The 13,345-nt window shown below is 34.3% G+C and overlaps 1 protein-coding gene across 2 annotated transcripts in view; it reads left to right on the plus strand.

Moving 5' to 3' along the window:
• The first annotated feature begins 5,484 nt into the window (after positions 1-5,484).
• LOC143247287 (tensin-3-like) overlaps positions 5,485-13,345 on the plus strand; it is a 101,355-nt gene continuing 93,494 nt past the window's right edge. For both annotated transcript variants that reach the window (XM_076495059.1, XM_076495060.1), the window contains exon 1: positions 5,485-5,624. In XM_076495059.1, coding sequence (XP_076351174.1) covers positions 5,547-5,624 — 78 coding nt within the window. In that variant the 5' untranslated portion in view covers positions 5,485-5,546. The remainder of the gene's footprint in view (positions 5,625-13,345) is intronic.

The raw sequence follows: 13,345 nt of genomic DNA on the forward strand, positions 1-13,345 counted from the left end.
AAGTAGTGAGATTAACCAAAATTTATAACGCTCCCACGGTTTAAAGGACGAACATGTTTTGTGTGACGGGGATTCAAACTCGCAACCCTCAGATTACGAGTCGAGTGCTCTAACCACCTGGCCGTATGTGTAATTAGAAATAGTTAAGGTAACATATTGATATAAAGTTTAGAAACAGCTATCTTTAACACACCAGATATAGATTTAAAAAATATTTTTATTTTAACCAGCGTGTTGCCTTTGCGGCTTCATCGGGTTTAAAATACATAACTGTTTGATATTAGAATATTCGTTAAATTATAAAACAGTTTGTTATGTTTTGTCAGTACGCATAAGTTTCTTCCTTGAAATTTTTTCATCGTGAAGGAAAAAAAATTGTTTGTGTGATAACCAAACCCTTTGTTTACAGTTTTGTAGGTTTCGCACTTTCTTTGTTTTTCCTTTTCTTAAATACAGATATACTTGCTCATTTCCTAAAATAAACCTTCCTTATTATATGAACTACAAATTGTGCAACCTGCGAATCAGAACAGATGTGTATAAGTTTATGTAAATAATCTATTATTGACAGTTTAGGTCGAAAAATAAAAACTTAAAGGCGTCACGTAATAATTTAAAATTACTTCAACTCACGAGCCTGGATCTCTGGATCTATTGACTTTGTGCACGTAGCTGGATCTATTCACTCCGTGACATGAGGCTGGATATATTCACTCATTGTCACGTGTCTTTTTCTATTATTTCATGTGTAAAATTTTACGACAGAAGACAATAATTTGTTTCTGAATTTCTCACAAAGCTATTCTGCTAGTCAACACCACCCGGGGCAACTTCTTGAGCTAATCTTTTACCAACGAAAAGTGAAATTGGCTGTTACGTTATAACGCCTTCACGCGACCTAAAAATTTCGAGTTTAGCGCTCCCTAACCACATTTTTGTAATATACTAGTTTAGTAAATCCTTCAAACAACATTGGTTTATTAATGATTATATTTGATATATTACTAAACGCTAGAATCCGGGTTTAGATACCCGTGGTGGGCAGATCACAGGTATTTCATTGTGTAGCTTTATGCTTAATTTCAAACCAAGCCAACCAAACTGCCACTACAACTCTCGAGCAAGTAAGAATGATAAAAAATACAAAGTTAGTTCGTCATTGTACATTATAAATTATTATGTAGAAGTTAGCTCTATCTGTATTTCTATATACTTTTATATGCGGAATTTTCATTCTTTTGATTTGATTTATGAATTTCGCGCAAAGCTACTCGAGGCCTATCTGCGCTAGCCGTGCCTAATTTGGCAGTGTAAGACTAGAGGGAAGGCAGTTAGTCATCACCACCCACCGCCGACTCTTGGACTACTCTTTTATCAACAAATAGTGGGATTGACCGTCACATTATAACGCCCCCACGGCTGAAAGGGAGAGCATGTTTGGTGCGACTGGGATTCGAACCCGCGACCCTCGAATTACGAGTCGAAGGTCTTAACGCTTCATTCTATTTTATTACAATTGCAATGGCTTTGGTTACGTAGTTTAAGCAGTTTTAGTTCAAGTTGAGAAAAATAGCAGATTACAAAGTCCTAATTCATATGCGAGCAATTAAAGCCAACTCCTTCATTAATGGGATTCCAATATTTAAGTATTCCTTTTCCAAAATATTTAAAAAATGGCAAACGAATTAAAATATCTCAAATAAATACAAAAATACAAACTTTATTTTTTCAATATTTTCAATTCAACTATAATTGCCAGTTCTAGAACTGACAGTTAGTTATTAAAGTTGTTTTCTTAAGAATCAGAAAGCGTTCACATTTTCCTTTTTTTTTGTTTTGCAACACCTTAAGAATACTCTTTTTTGAATAACCAAAGAAGGTTACTTAGCATTCTATTCACCCTAAAGCTGCACATATACGTATTTCATCATTTATCGTGCTTTTTGTTCTTTTTGTACAAGATACAATGACAGAAAATCGTAGTTTAAGGGGATTAATTTTTTTTACGTTTTATCTCAAGTCCAAAATGTCATTTATGCTCATTGGCTTTTCAATTTAAAAACTGACAATATTAATTTAATTTTTCGTCAAAGCCTCTTTTTTTTTTCGAAAAACAATTTGAGATTTGAAGTTTTTATTTCCAAAAGTCAGTTATGAACTACAGAAGAGGCTCTAAAAATAAAGAGTTTATTGGTTGTGGACTATAGAAGAGACTCTAAGAAAGGAAGAATTTTCTGGTTGTAGACCCTTGAAAAGACTCTAAGAAGTGAAGAGTTTATTGGTAGAGGACTCTTGAAGTGACAAAGAGGAAAGAGTTTATTGGTTGTGGACTACAGAAAAGACTCTAAGAAGTGAAGAATTTATTGGTTGAGGACTCTTGAAGTGACTAAGAAGGAAAGAGTTTATTGGTTGTGGACTACAGAAATTGACTAAGAAGTGAAGAGTTTGTTGGTTGTGGACTCTGGAAGAAACTCTAAGAAGTAAAAAGTTTATTGGTTGTGGTCTATAGAAGAGACTCTAAGAAGTGAAGAGCTTATTGGTTGAGGACTCTTGAAGTGACAAAGAAGGGAAGAATTTATTGCTTGTGGACTATAGAAGAGACTCTAAGAAGTGAAGAGTTTATTGGTAGAGGACTCTTGAAGTGACAAAGAAGGGAAGAGTTTATTGCTTGTGGACTATAGAAGAGACTCTAAGAAGTGAAGAGTTTATTGGTAGAGGACTCTTGAAGTGACAAAGAAGGGAAGAGTTTATTGGTTAAGGACTATAAAAGAGACTCTAAAAAAGGAAGAGTTTATTGGTTGTGGACTACAGATGAGACTCTAAGAAATGAAGTTTATTGGTTGTGGACTCTAGAAGAAACTCTAAGAAGTAAAAAGTTTATTGGTTGTGGTCTATAGAATAGACTCTAAGAAGTGAAGAGTTTATTGGTTGAGGACTCTTGAAGTGACAAAGAAGGAAAGAGTTTATTGCTTGTGGACTATAGAAGAGACTCTGAGAAAGGAGGATTTAATTGGTTGTGGACTATAAAAGAAACTGTAGAAGTGAAATGTTTATCTTTTTTTTTGCTAGAATTGTTTGTTTTTTTCTTCTCATGTTAAGCTCCAGGCTACAGAATAAGTATCTGTACTTTGACCTTAACGAGTACTAAGACCTGGTTTTTAGGATTTTAAGCCTTTAAACGTTCCGTTGAGCCACTTGGGGCTCCTAGAGAAGATCAGAAGAAATGGAGTTGATGGAGATAATGTTGATTCAGGTAGACGCTCAAGTGTAATGGAGCCGGATTTCATCAAAATGATCAAAATTATATCGAACCATAATTATCTAAGTTTTATGCCATACACCCCACAGCCTTGTTAAGTTAACGCAGCCATCATATCCACAGATCAGTTACATTCAATGGCTAAATGTTTTAGATGCATGGATAAAAATTAGCAAGTTAGTTTTCATTGTTCAGCCAGTAATCTAAAGTTTAAATTCGTAAGAGTCCCATGTAAATATCTGTTTGTTTGTAGTTAAGCACAATACATACACAATGGGCTATCTGTGCTCTGCCCACTACGAGTATCGAAATATAATTTCAATCATTGTGAGTCAGTATGCATACCGCTGTGCCCACATGTTAAGGAATGCTGTTGTGATTTATAACTGTCATCTTGATAAAGCATAATGTTTTATAACTTGAAGTAGAATTTGAAATGTATCTTTCAGAACATCCTCGGTGGGACAGCGGTAAATTTAAATACTTACAATACTAAAATTCGGGGTCGATTCCCTGCGGTAAATACAGCAAATAGCTCAATATGTCTTCGCTAAAAACAAAGAAACTCTTTTAGCGTTGAATACCAACGAAAACATAAACTTTTCACTCTGTTAAGTTTATTATTCTTACAATTGGTTCAGGTATTTGCAGAAAGCTAAACAAGAGTTGTCTACACTAGTTTTTGAAGTGTTGTACTGGTGGACTAGTAAACAGTGTCTGCTGCCCACTCTTGGGTCACTCGAATTTAATAGTGGGAGTCGACAGTCATTCTTATAACGCACTCATCAGCCAATCAGGAGAGCGATTTTTTAGCAACAGGTCGCGAATCTTGAACTTTCATATTCACAATTCGACACTCGGAATATAGAATCGTGGGATCTCTGACTTGATCACTCAAATGACGTGCCTCATAAAATATTGAACAGGATAAAAATAATAGTCTGTTTAGCACAAAGCTTCATAGAAAGGAACCGAACATCAGTATTTCAGCGTTTCAATTACTGAAACTTAAAACTGACCCATCGAGGGCATTTATTTTAACACATTCTTTCACGCATATAACGGACGTCATTTTCTTCTCGAAGTTTTGTTTGTTATGAAAATAGGGAAGGTATTTGGTTCTGTGGTAGAGCTCTGGCGATCAGGGAATTTGGGTTCGAAATCATGCGATACCAAAAAACATTCTCCAAACTTTGAGGTGTGAGTTGTTATAGAGTGGGGATCACTTATTTAGCATGGATGACAGATGGTAAATCGCTACTTCATGGTTGTCATCTCTCTTGACAGCTTTCAGTTAAATTCTAAATACAAATAAAAATGAATTTTCTGACTCACAGACCGGAAAAAATGACAACTAAACCACATTCAGCCCCAAAGCGAAGAAAAAGCAATACCCTTCAATACCAGGATAAATTGTTTTATTTTATCATATCGAAATATCAGGATGGCTCAAGAAATGCATACTCGAGGAAATCCTTCTTATATGTCTCCGACAGGGGGCCTAAGACAATCTGGAAGAGTCACGTATTTTAATCATTTACAGCTTTATACAGTAGTGTATTGTCTGTAAGGCAGCTTTAGGTCCAAAGCTGTTACATCGTCCTACAACTGGTTGATAGCACAGTTGACAGTTTTGTGTATATTTAATTCGTGACGACGCAACCTATTTCTCTAGCTACGACCTTTTAACTCGGTTGCTGCTGGACATAGGCTGCTAAGTCTTTTAAAATTTCGCACGTGAAGGACATCAAACAAAATTTTTTTTAGGTTTTGTAAATACAGTTGAATAACCAAAAAATCATATATAATTAAGCTGATACCGTGGTATTCATTATTAATAAAATAATGAATACATCATGAATACATTCATCACAATCAACCTCCAGACAAGTTTTTGTGTTTTTACGACCAAGCTATATAAGTTTATTTTCTTCAAGTGACTTTGTTTTTCTTTGTTTGTAGTAAGGCACAAAGCTAAACAATGGGCTATCTATGCTGTGCCCACCACGAATATCAAAACCCTGTTTTTAGCGGTATGAGCCTTCGTATTTCGTGCGATAACGCTTGAACTAGGGTCTTGCAATTTATTAAGATTGTTGCAATATTTAATTTGTGATAATTCTAAAGGCTAGAACCAATGATAGAGTTAGTTGCATGTGACGCAAACATGTTGTTTTTTTATTTATTTACTTATTTCTCTCTTACACTTTTATCTATGAACAGACTTATCAACTGTAAAAGTCACGCGATAAGGATAAGTATTCCTAACGTACACTCGACTGTGTACATGGTTAATAAACCGTTCCTCGATAACCGTATTCCTATTGGTACGAACCGATTTCCAACGACAAAAGCCATTAGCGAGGTAAGTTTATAACAACGTGAACTAAATTACTACGATTAGTTCGTACATTTCTATAAGCCTAGATTTTTTAAAAATTTGTTGTTTAACTCAAAGTAGAACAATGAGGTACTGTTTGTGTTTTGCCCATTACAGGTATCGAATTCCCAAATGTCAACATTATTGGATCACAGATTTATCGCTGAGCCGCCTGTCTTATACTGTAATGTGTACAGTGTGCTTCTATAAGCACGTCATACGGTGTCATGTTTACAATGTGTTTTATAACTATGTCATGTGGTGACACGTCATACGATGTCATGTTTACAATGTGTTTTATAACCATGTCATATGGTGACACGTAAACAGTGTGTATTATAACTGCGTCATATGGTGTCGTATTTACTGTTTGTTTTATAACCACATTATATGATGTAACGTATATAATGTGCATTATAACCACATGATATGGTGTCATGTTTATAGTGTGTTTCTATAAGACGTCATATGTTGTTATGTTTAGAGTGTATTTCTAAAATACATTATATGATGTCATGTTATAAAAAAGGCTTATAATTTTACAAAAGACCATCTGTGCCGTGGAATTCTCAGTCACTGATTCTCTTTGACCAATAAGTTTTTGTGAACTATTTCAAAGCTTTCTCTTGGCTACTAAATTCATTTAAAACATAATTTAAATTACCAACCTATACGTAGACATTTGACATTTATAGATAATTCACATTTAAAAACTATAATTGCCATTTATTTTCTCCCTGCGTTCCTGTAGTTGTCGTTAACTGACAGCCTTATTTCTGGCGTTAAAAATAGTGTTTTCTCGAAACGTTGCCAAGAAAATAAATTACAACAATAGTTTTTAAAAGTAATTTATCTTAAAAGTTTAATTTCATTATATTATCACTTTCGCAATTTTCTATTTACCTGTACAAAAAGTTGAGTTTATCGTGAAAAGTTAAGTGTTATATTCATTTCAGTCCCAGCATGGCCAAGCGTGTTAAGGTTTGCGACTCGTAATCTGAGGGTCGCATCCCCGTCGCTCCAAACATGCTGGACCTTCCAGCCGTGGGGGCGTTATAAAGTGACAGTCAATCCCACTATTCGTTGGTAAAAGAGTGGCCCAAGAGTTGAAGGTGGGTGGTGATGACTAGCTGCCTTCCCTCTAGTCTTACACTGCTAAATTAGGGACGGCTATCACAGATAGCCCTCGAAAAGCTTTGTGCGAAATTTAAAAACAAACGTTATATTCATTTCATTAAACTCCCCCGCACTCATTCACGCGCAAAAGAAAAAATTATAAGAACACGTGATTCTTGTCTTGTAACGTATCATATTTCCTTGTCTAAATAACTGAAAAAAAGTTGTGGGGTTCTATCGAGCTGTAAGTCAGCACATGGGCTGTTAATTGACGTAGTGTTGCGAGCGGTCACACGTCACTCAAGATAGAAATTTGAAAATACCAACTGAAAATTAGCTCCCATAAATGTAGACTTAACCATTTTATATCTGGCGACATTTCAGAAGAATGTGAAATGTATGTTAAGTGTTGCCCCCCGCTAGTACAGCGGTATGTTTCCGGATTTACAACGCTAAAATCAGGGGTTCGATAGCTCAGCAGATAGTCCGATGTGTCTTTGCTATAGGAAAACACACACATGTTAAGTGTACAGTGTCTTATATGTGGAACGCATCTCCAGTGTCACGTGGTATAGTTTGTGTTAGAATTATAGTCTTAGATGGGTCCAATTAAAATAAATAATCGACTAATTCAGCAGTTAGTTAGGGACATTTTAAGCAGTGGTAAGTTAAAGTTACCACTTTTCCCATCAAACAAACAATCTATGTGACCTAGCCGGACTTTCCCCTAACATTATATAACTTATTTAGTCTACCTTTCACTCTAAACTAACTGTACCCTTACATAATCTAACTTATCCTTTCACCCTAACCTAACTTTAGCCTAACCTAATCTGGCTTATTTAACCTACATTTCACCCTAAACCTAATTTTACCCTAACCTAACCTTTGATTTGGAAACTTTAGGTTTTATCTGAAACGTGATAGTATATATCCTGGTTCAACATTCTCTGCCCCGCCTACTTCGAACCTCACGTTTCAAATATAGTAGCGTGAAGAAAGAATTAGAATTGGTGGGAAAACGTGTATGAGCCGTGTTCTGTTTTGCTAGCCAAACAAAATGTTATATTTCGTTAGTAAATTCTTATATAGGAAAAAATAAAACAATTTATACTTGTGAAAGTTTCACCTGAAACATTTCCCCCAAGTGTGAATAGGATACGACCTGGAAATTTGATCAGGAAATATTGTGAAGTAATTCTGAACTTCTCTGAAATTAATTAATTAATTATGTGCAAGAAAGAAAGACTAGACATCAAAAGTAAACACACAATAAAAAAATTGTCAACACAACACAACAGTGTCTGTATTAGTTAGCACTACGAACAGTTGTCTTTACTGGAGAACAATTATAGTCTAAAAACATCATTAGAACGACAACTTCGTACTTTCTCATGGCGACTTGTGCTACCTACGTGAAGGGCCGTTTTTTATTTTAAAAAATGAAATCGTAACCACAAAATATTACATGAATTATTCTTGAAGAAAACTGCTATCTCCTTTCATATACTAAGTGCTTCTTTACAACTATACTCCTAACCCCCCACCCCAGGAAGAACAGGTGTTGTATCTGGTAAACGACATGGGAGACTAGAGTGAGAGAAGCCCTTTTCGTTTATTTGTTTGGAATTAAGCACAGGGCTACAGAATGAGCTATCTGTGCTCTCCCACCACGGGTATCAAAACCCGGTTTCTGGCATTGTCAGTCCACAGACATACTGCTCTACCACTGGGGAAGGGAGTCGAGAATAACCTAACGAATTTCTTGACTTTATATTATGTAAAAACCTTCAAATATCTAGATTGAATGAAACATTTTGAAAAATAGTTATTTTAGTACAAGTTAACAAACACGATGTAACAAATTCTAAAAGACATTGATACAGAAACTAAGTTTGCTTTGTTACAGTTTTCTGAGAAATATTCTTCTAATTATACCCTTGATGGCTCAGCAATACGTTTGAAAGTATTATAACACTGAAATACAAGATTTGATCTGTATAATGGACGTAGTACAAATAGTATATTATATAGCATTGCGTTTAAGGAAGACAAAATTATGATTCAATTACAAAGAAATAGAGAAAAAATATCAACAGATTTTGTTCAAGAAAACAAAATATTTCAATTCTCAGTCCTTAGTATTGTATAATAAAAAATAAAATATTCTTAGTATCATCATACAAAGTTTGTTTTAAACCTCAAGTTACTGTCTTTATACAAAGACAGCGTATCACCTGCCGTTAGGTAGTGACAAACCCTTATGATTCTTTATATTATATCTTATTACAAGCTTATATATATTGCTATTAGTTCCATGATTTTCCACTAGGAGTTGTGATGGATTATTGAGTTTTGCTTATTTGTTTGTTTTTGTATTTCGCGCAAAGCTACACGAGGGCTATCTGCGCTAGCCTTTCCTAATTTTGAAGTATAAGACTAGAGGGAAGGCAGCTAGTCATTACCACCCACCGCAAACTGTTGGGCTACTCTTTTACCAACAAATAGTGAGATTGACCGTCAAATTATAACGCCCCCACGGCTAAAAGGTCGAGCATTTTTGGTGCGATAGGGATTCGAACTCGCGAGCTTGGGATTACGAGTCGAACGCCTTAACCCACTTGGCCATGTCAAGCCATGACTTTTGCTTTATTTGTTTTTTGAATTTCGCGCAAAGCTACACGAGGGCTATCTGCATTCGCCGTCCCTAATTTAGCAGTGTACGACTATAGAGAAAGCAGCTAGTCATCATCACCCACCGCCAACTCTTGGGCTACTCTTTTACCAACGAATAGTAGGATTGACCGTCACGTTATAACGCCCCCACGGCTTAAAGGTCAGACATATTTGGTGTGACGAGGATTCGAACCCGCAACCCTCAAATTACGAGTCGAGTGCTTTAAGCAATTGGCCATGCCAGGTCTAAAAAAATTTAGTGAATGCCACAATAAATTCTTGAAATAAACAGGACACAAAAATCAGGTACGTTAACTAAGAGAGTTCGATAAATAGTTCAGGAGCTTTGAGACGACGATTCGTTGGGCCATTACTTTAACATTGAAAAGTTGTTTATGTATAAAGTACAAATATATTATTTTACTCAGTTAAAACCAACTTATATTCATAATACTCCTGCATGCTGTCTGTCTGAAACGCTACAAACCTATACCGTTAACAATTACATTCTTTAAAATAGAAGTGTAAAAAAAAAGTGTGCATGTTTTTCTCATAGCAAAATCTATCGAGGGTAATGGAACACCTGATTTTAGGGTTGTAAATTCGTAGACCTGCCGCTCTACCAGCGGGGGACTAAAAATGAAAAAATACAGTTTTTCGTAACGTTATTCGTCATGATCAGGATACAATCTATATCCTTAAGTCAACATTCAATAGTTTATCTAAGTTTATATGTGTTTATAAAAAGCATTAAGTGAGCCTAGATTATTCAGTTATTTCTGTGTATGATGCACTTTCATATCGTTCATTTTATGTCACCTCCCTGACGTATATATCTTCTACAAACGTGTGACATACGATTAACTTCAACTTCGAAGTCGCCGGTTGGCCCTATGTTTGAACTCTAGATTTCGGGGCAGTCAGGGGGTTCTCAAATCTACGTAATGCTACACTCTATTCCTCGTACTTTAAAGTGGAAGTGCGTTATAAAAGTGACAGTTAATCTCTCAGTATGACTGGTGAGTAACAGGGTGCTGCTTTCGCTTCAGTTTATTTGCTTGTAGTTAAGCAACCACGAAGCTACACAATGGGCTATCTGTACTCTGCTCCAGGTATCGAAACCCAGATTCTAGCGCTGTAAGTTTGCATGCATACCGCTGTATCACTGGGGGGCTCCTTCAGTTAGTAGTTCGAAATTATGGAAGAAGACAGTTAACTTTAGGAGCTTTCCCATAGATATAAAATATGAACTATACTTCGAAGATGTAATAGAAATATGTTTCGTCAGCTGTGGTTACATCAAATAGGATTTTTATGTTTCTTGTCTTTGGCTTACCTATTTAAGATCATTTTTATTTCGACCACTGCACGTTGAAGTCGAAAATATAAGTTATCGGTCCGTCTATTCTTTAGAGCTTTTCTATTGAAAATGAATCGATTTTGTCTAAAGTTGTAACTTCAGATAAATTTTCTTTTTTTTCCGAAAAGTCTTGGAAGCATTCGAATTTTTCCTGGTCTTGTTATGTTACGAGAAAGACATTTTCAATTAAATATATACACTTTTTCATGGTAATAAAAAACTGTTGTAAAATGAAATAGAACTATCATAGCAACACATGGGAAACAACAGCAGTAGGAACACTGGGACTTAGACAACCAATCATATAATATTTTGTGAAGAAACTAGAATGGGAAGGAATCCCCATAATTCCTTTGGTGTATATTTCTGAAATGACAAAAACGGGAAATGTGAAACATAGACAATAAATAAGCTGAATATTCTAACAAACCTAAGCCAAGAAAATCGGAGGTGGGAAGAGGGGTGGGGCTAAAATCAAGTTAGTTCTCCATACACACACCTATATTTTGCTTTACTTTACACACCTATATTTTACTTTATTTTACACACCTATATTTTACTTTACTTTACACACCTATATTTTACTTTACTTTACACACCTATATTTTACTTTACTTTACACACCTATATTTTATTTTACTTTACACACCTATATTTTACTTTATTTTACACACCTATATTTTACTTTACTTTACACACCTATATTTTACTTTACTTTACACACCTATATTTTATTTTACTTTACACACCTATATTTTACTTTATTTTACACACCTATATTTTACTTTACTTTACACACCTATATTTTATTTTACTTTACACACCTATATTTTACTTTTACTTTTACACACCTATATTTTTTACTTTATTTTACACACCTATATTTTACTTTTACTTTTACACACCTATATTTTACTTTTACTTTACACACCTATATTTTATTTTACTTTTACACACCTATATTTTACTTTATTTTACACACCTATATTTTATTTTACTTTACACACCTATATTTTATTTTACTTTTACACACCTATATTTTATTTTACTTTTACACACCTATATTTTACTTTACTTTTTACACACCTATATTTTACTTTATTTTACACACCTATATTTTACTTTTACTTTACACACCTATATTTTACTTTACTTTACACACCTATATTTTACTTTACTTTTACACACCTATATTTTATTTTACTTTTACACACCTATATTTTACTTTATTTTTTTACACACCTATATTTACTTTTACTTTTTACACACCTATATTTTATTTTACTTTACACACCTATATTTTACTTTACTTTACACACCTATATTTTACTTTATTTTACACACCTATATTTTACTTTACTTTACACACCTATATTTTACTTTATTTTACACACCTATATTTTACTTTACTTTACACACCTATATTTTATTTTACTTTACACACCTATATTTTACTTTACTTTACACACCTATATTTTACTTTATTTTACACACCTATATTTTACTTTACTTTACACACCTATATTTTACTTTAAGCCATTCAAGTAGTAAATTATAACGGCCTGAAAACGTTTGTTGAAGAAAGCAGCAGGGATATCCAAATAATTTACTTTTGTCTTTATTATTTTCTACGCTTTAAACTGACTTTTTCTGTTGTCCGATAAGACTCTCATCCGCATTAGTTTTTTTCCTATCTACAAGATACCTTGATCCAAACACTTGCTGACTTCCAAGGGCTCTTCAACTTTCATTGACATTTCATTAACCTCTGAAAGAATAGGGACCTCGAAATTTTTATACGGACTTTGGAATTATTATTTTTGGAGGAATATGTGTTTGTCTTTTATGGGAAGTAATTTTTTGGTCGGTGGGTGTGTTATTTTGATGAATGCGTAAGACTGACATCTGGAAGAGAAAAGGTTGTCTTTTGTGAGATTGAATTTCTGAATAATAAAAAAAGTAAATTGAATTCCATAATAGTGTGTCATCAGATGTGATGATAATTAATGGTGAAAAAAGATGAATTGTTATGTGCGATGATGATGAATTTTAAAGGAAAATGGCGTGTAATAATCACTTTTGAAGATTGTGATGTAACTGTTCATAGGCTAGACGTGTATATGAAATACGCCATTTGCTTGCTTGTGGAAAGAGTAGTGCAGATCTTAGGATTCTAGTTACATTCTTTATCAATTGACATGTAATATGTTTTTATTCATGCCTTATTAGTCGAATAAAGTGCAGTTGTAATTTTTAGGGTTAAACAGGAAGTAATTATTAGAATACCATTAACCATCAAATGTTTGTAACGATATGTGAACAATTCATTTCCTCTGTCTTATGGGAAAGACGTTTTGAATAATTTCCCTATGATACCCACCTAGCGAGCGTTTAGCTCTGTGCCCGATCTAATACGCGTTTGCAGCTATTATCTACCTCTTTCAAACACCGCCAGTAGAGCTTTGAATCTATCGTTTAACTATTTCAAACACTGATAATGCAGCTATGGACATGACCTTGATTTACAATAACCATCGCTAAACAGCTTCGGAAC

Source organism: Tachypleus tridentatus, chromosome 3 (assembly GCF_004210375.1).
Source record: "Tachypleus tridentatus isolate NWPU-2018 chromosome 3, ASM421037v1, whole genome shotgun sequence".
Classification (NCBI taxonomy): domain Eukaryota; kingdom Metazoa; phylum Arthropoda; class Merostomata; order Xiphosura; family Limulidae; genus Tachypleus; species Tachypleus tridentatus.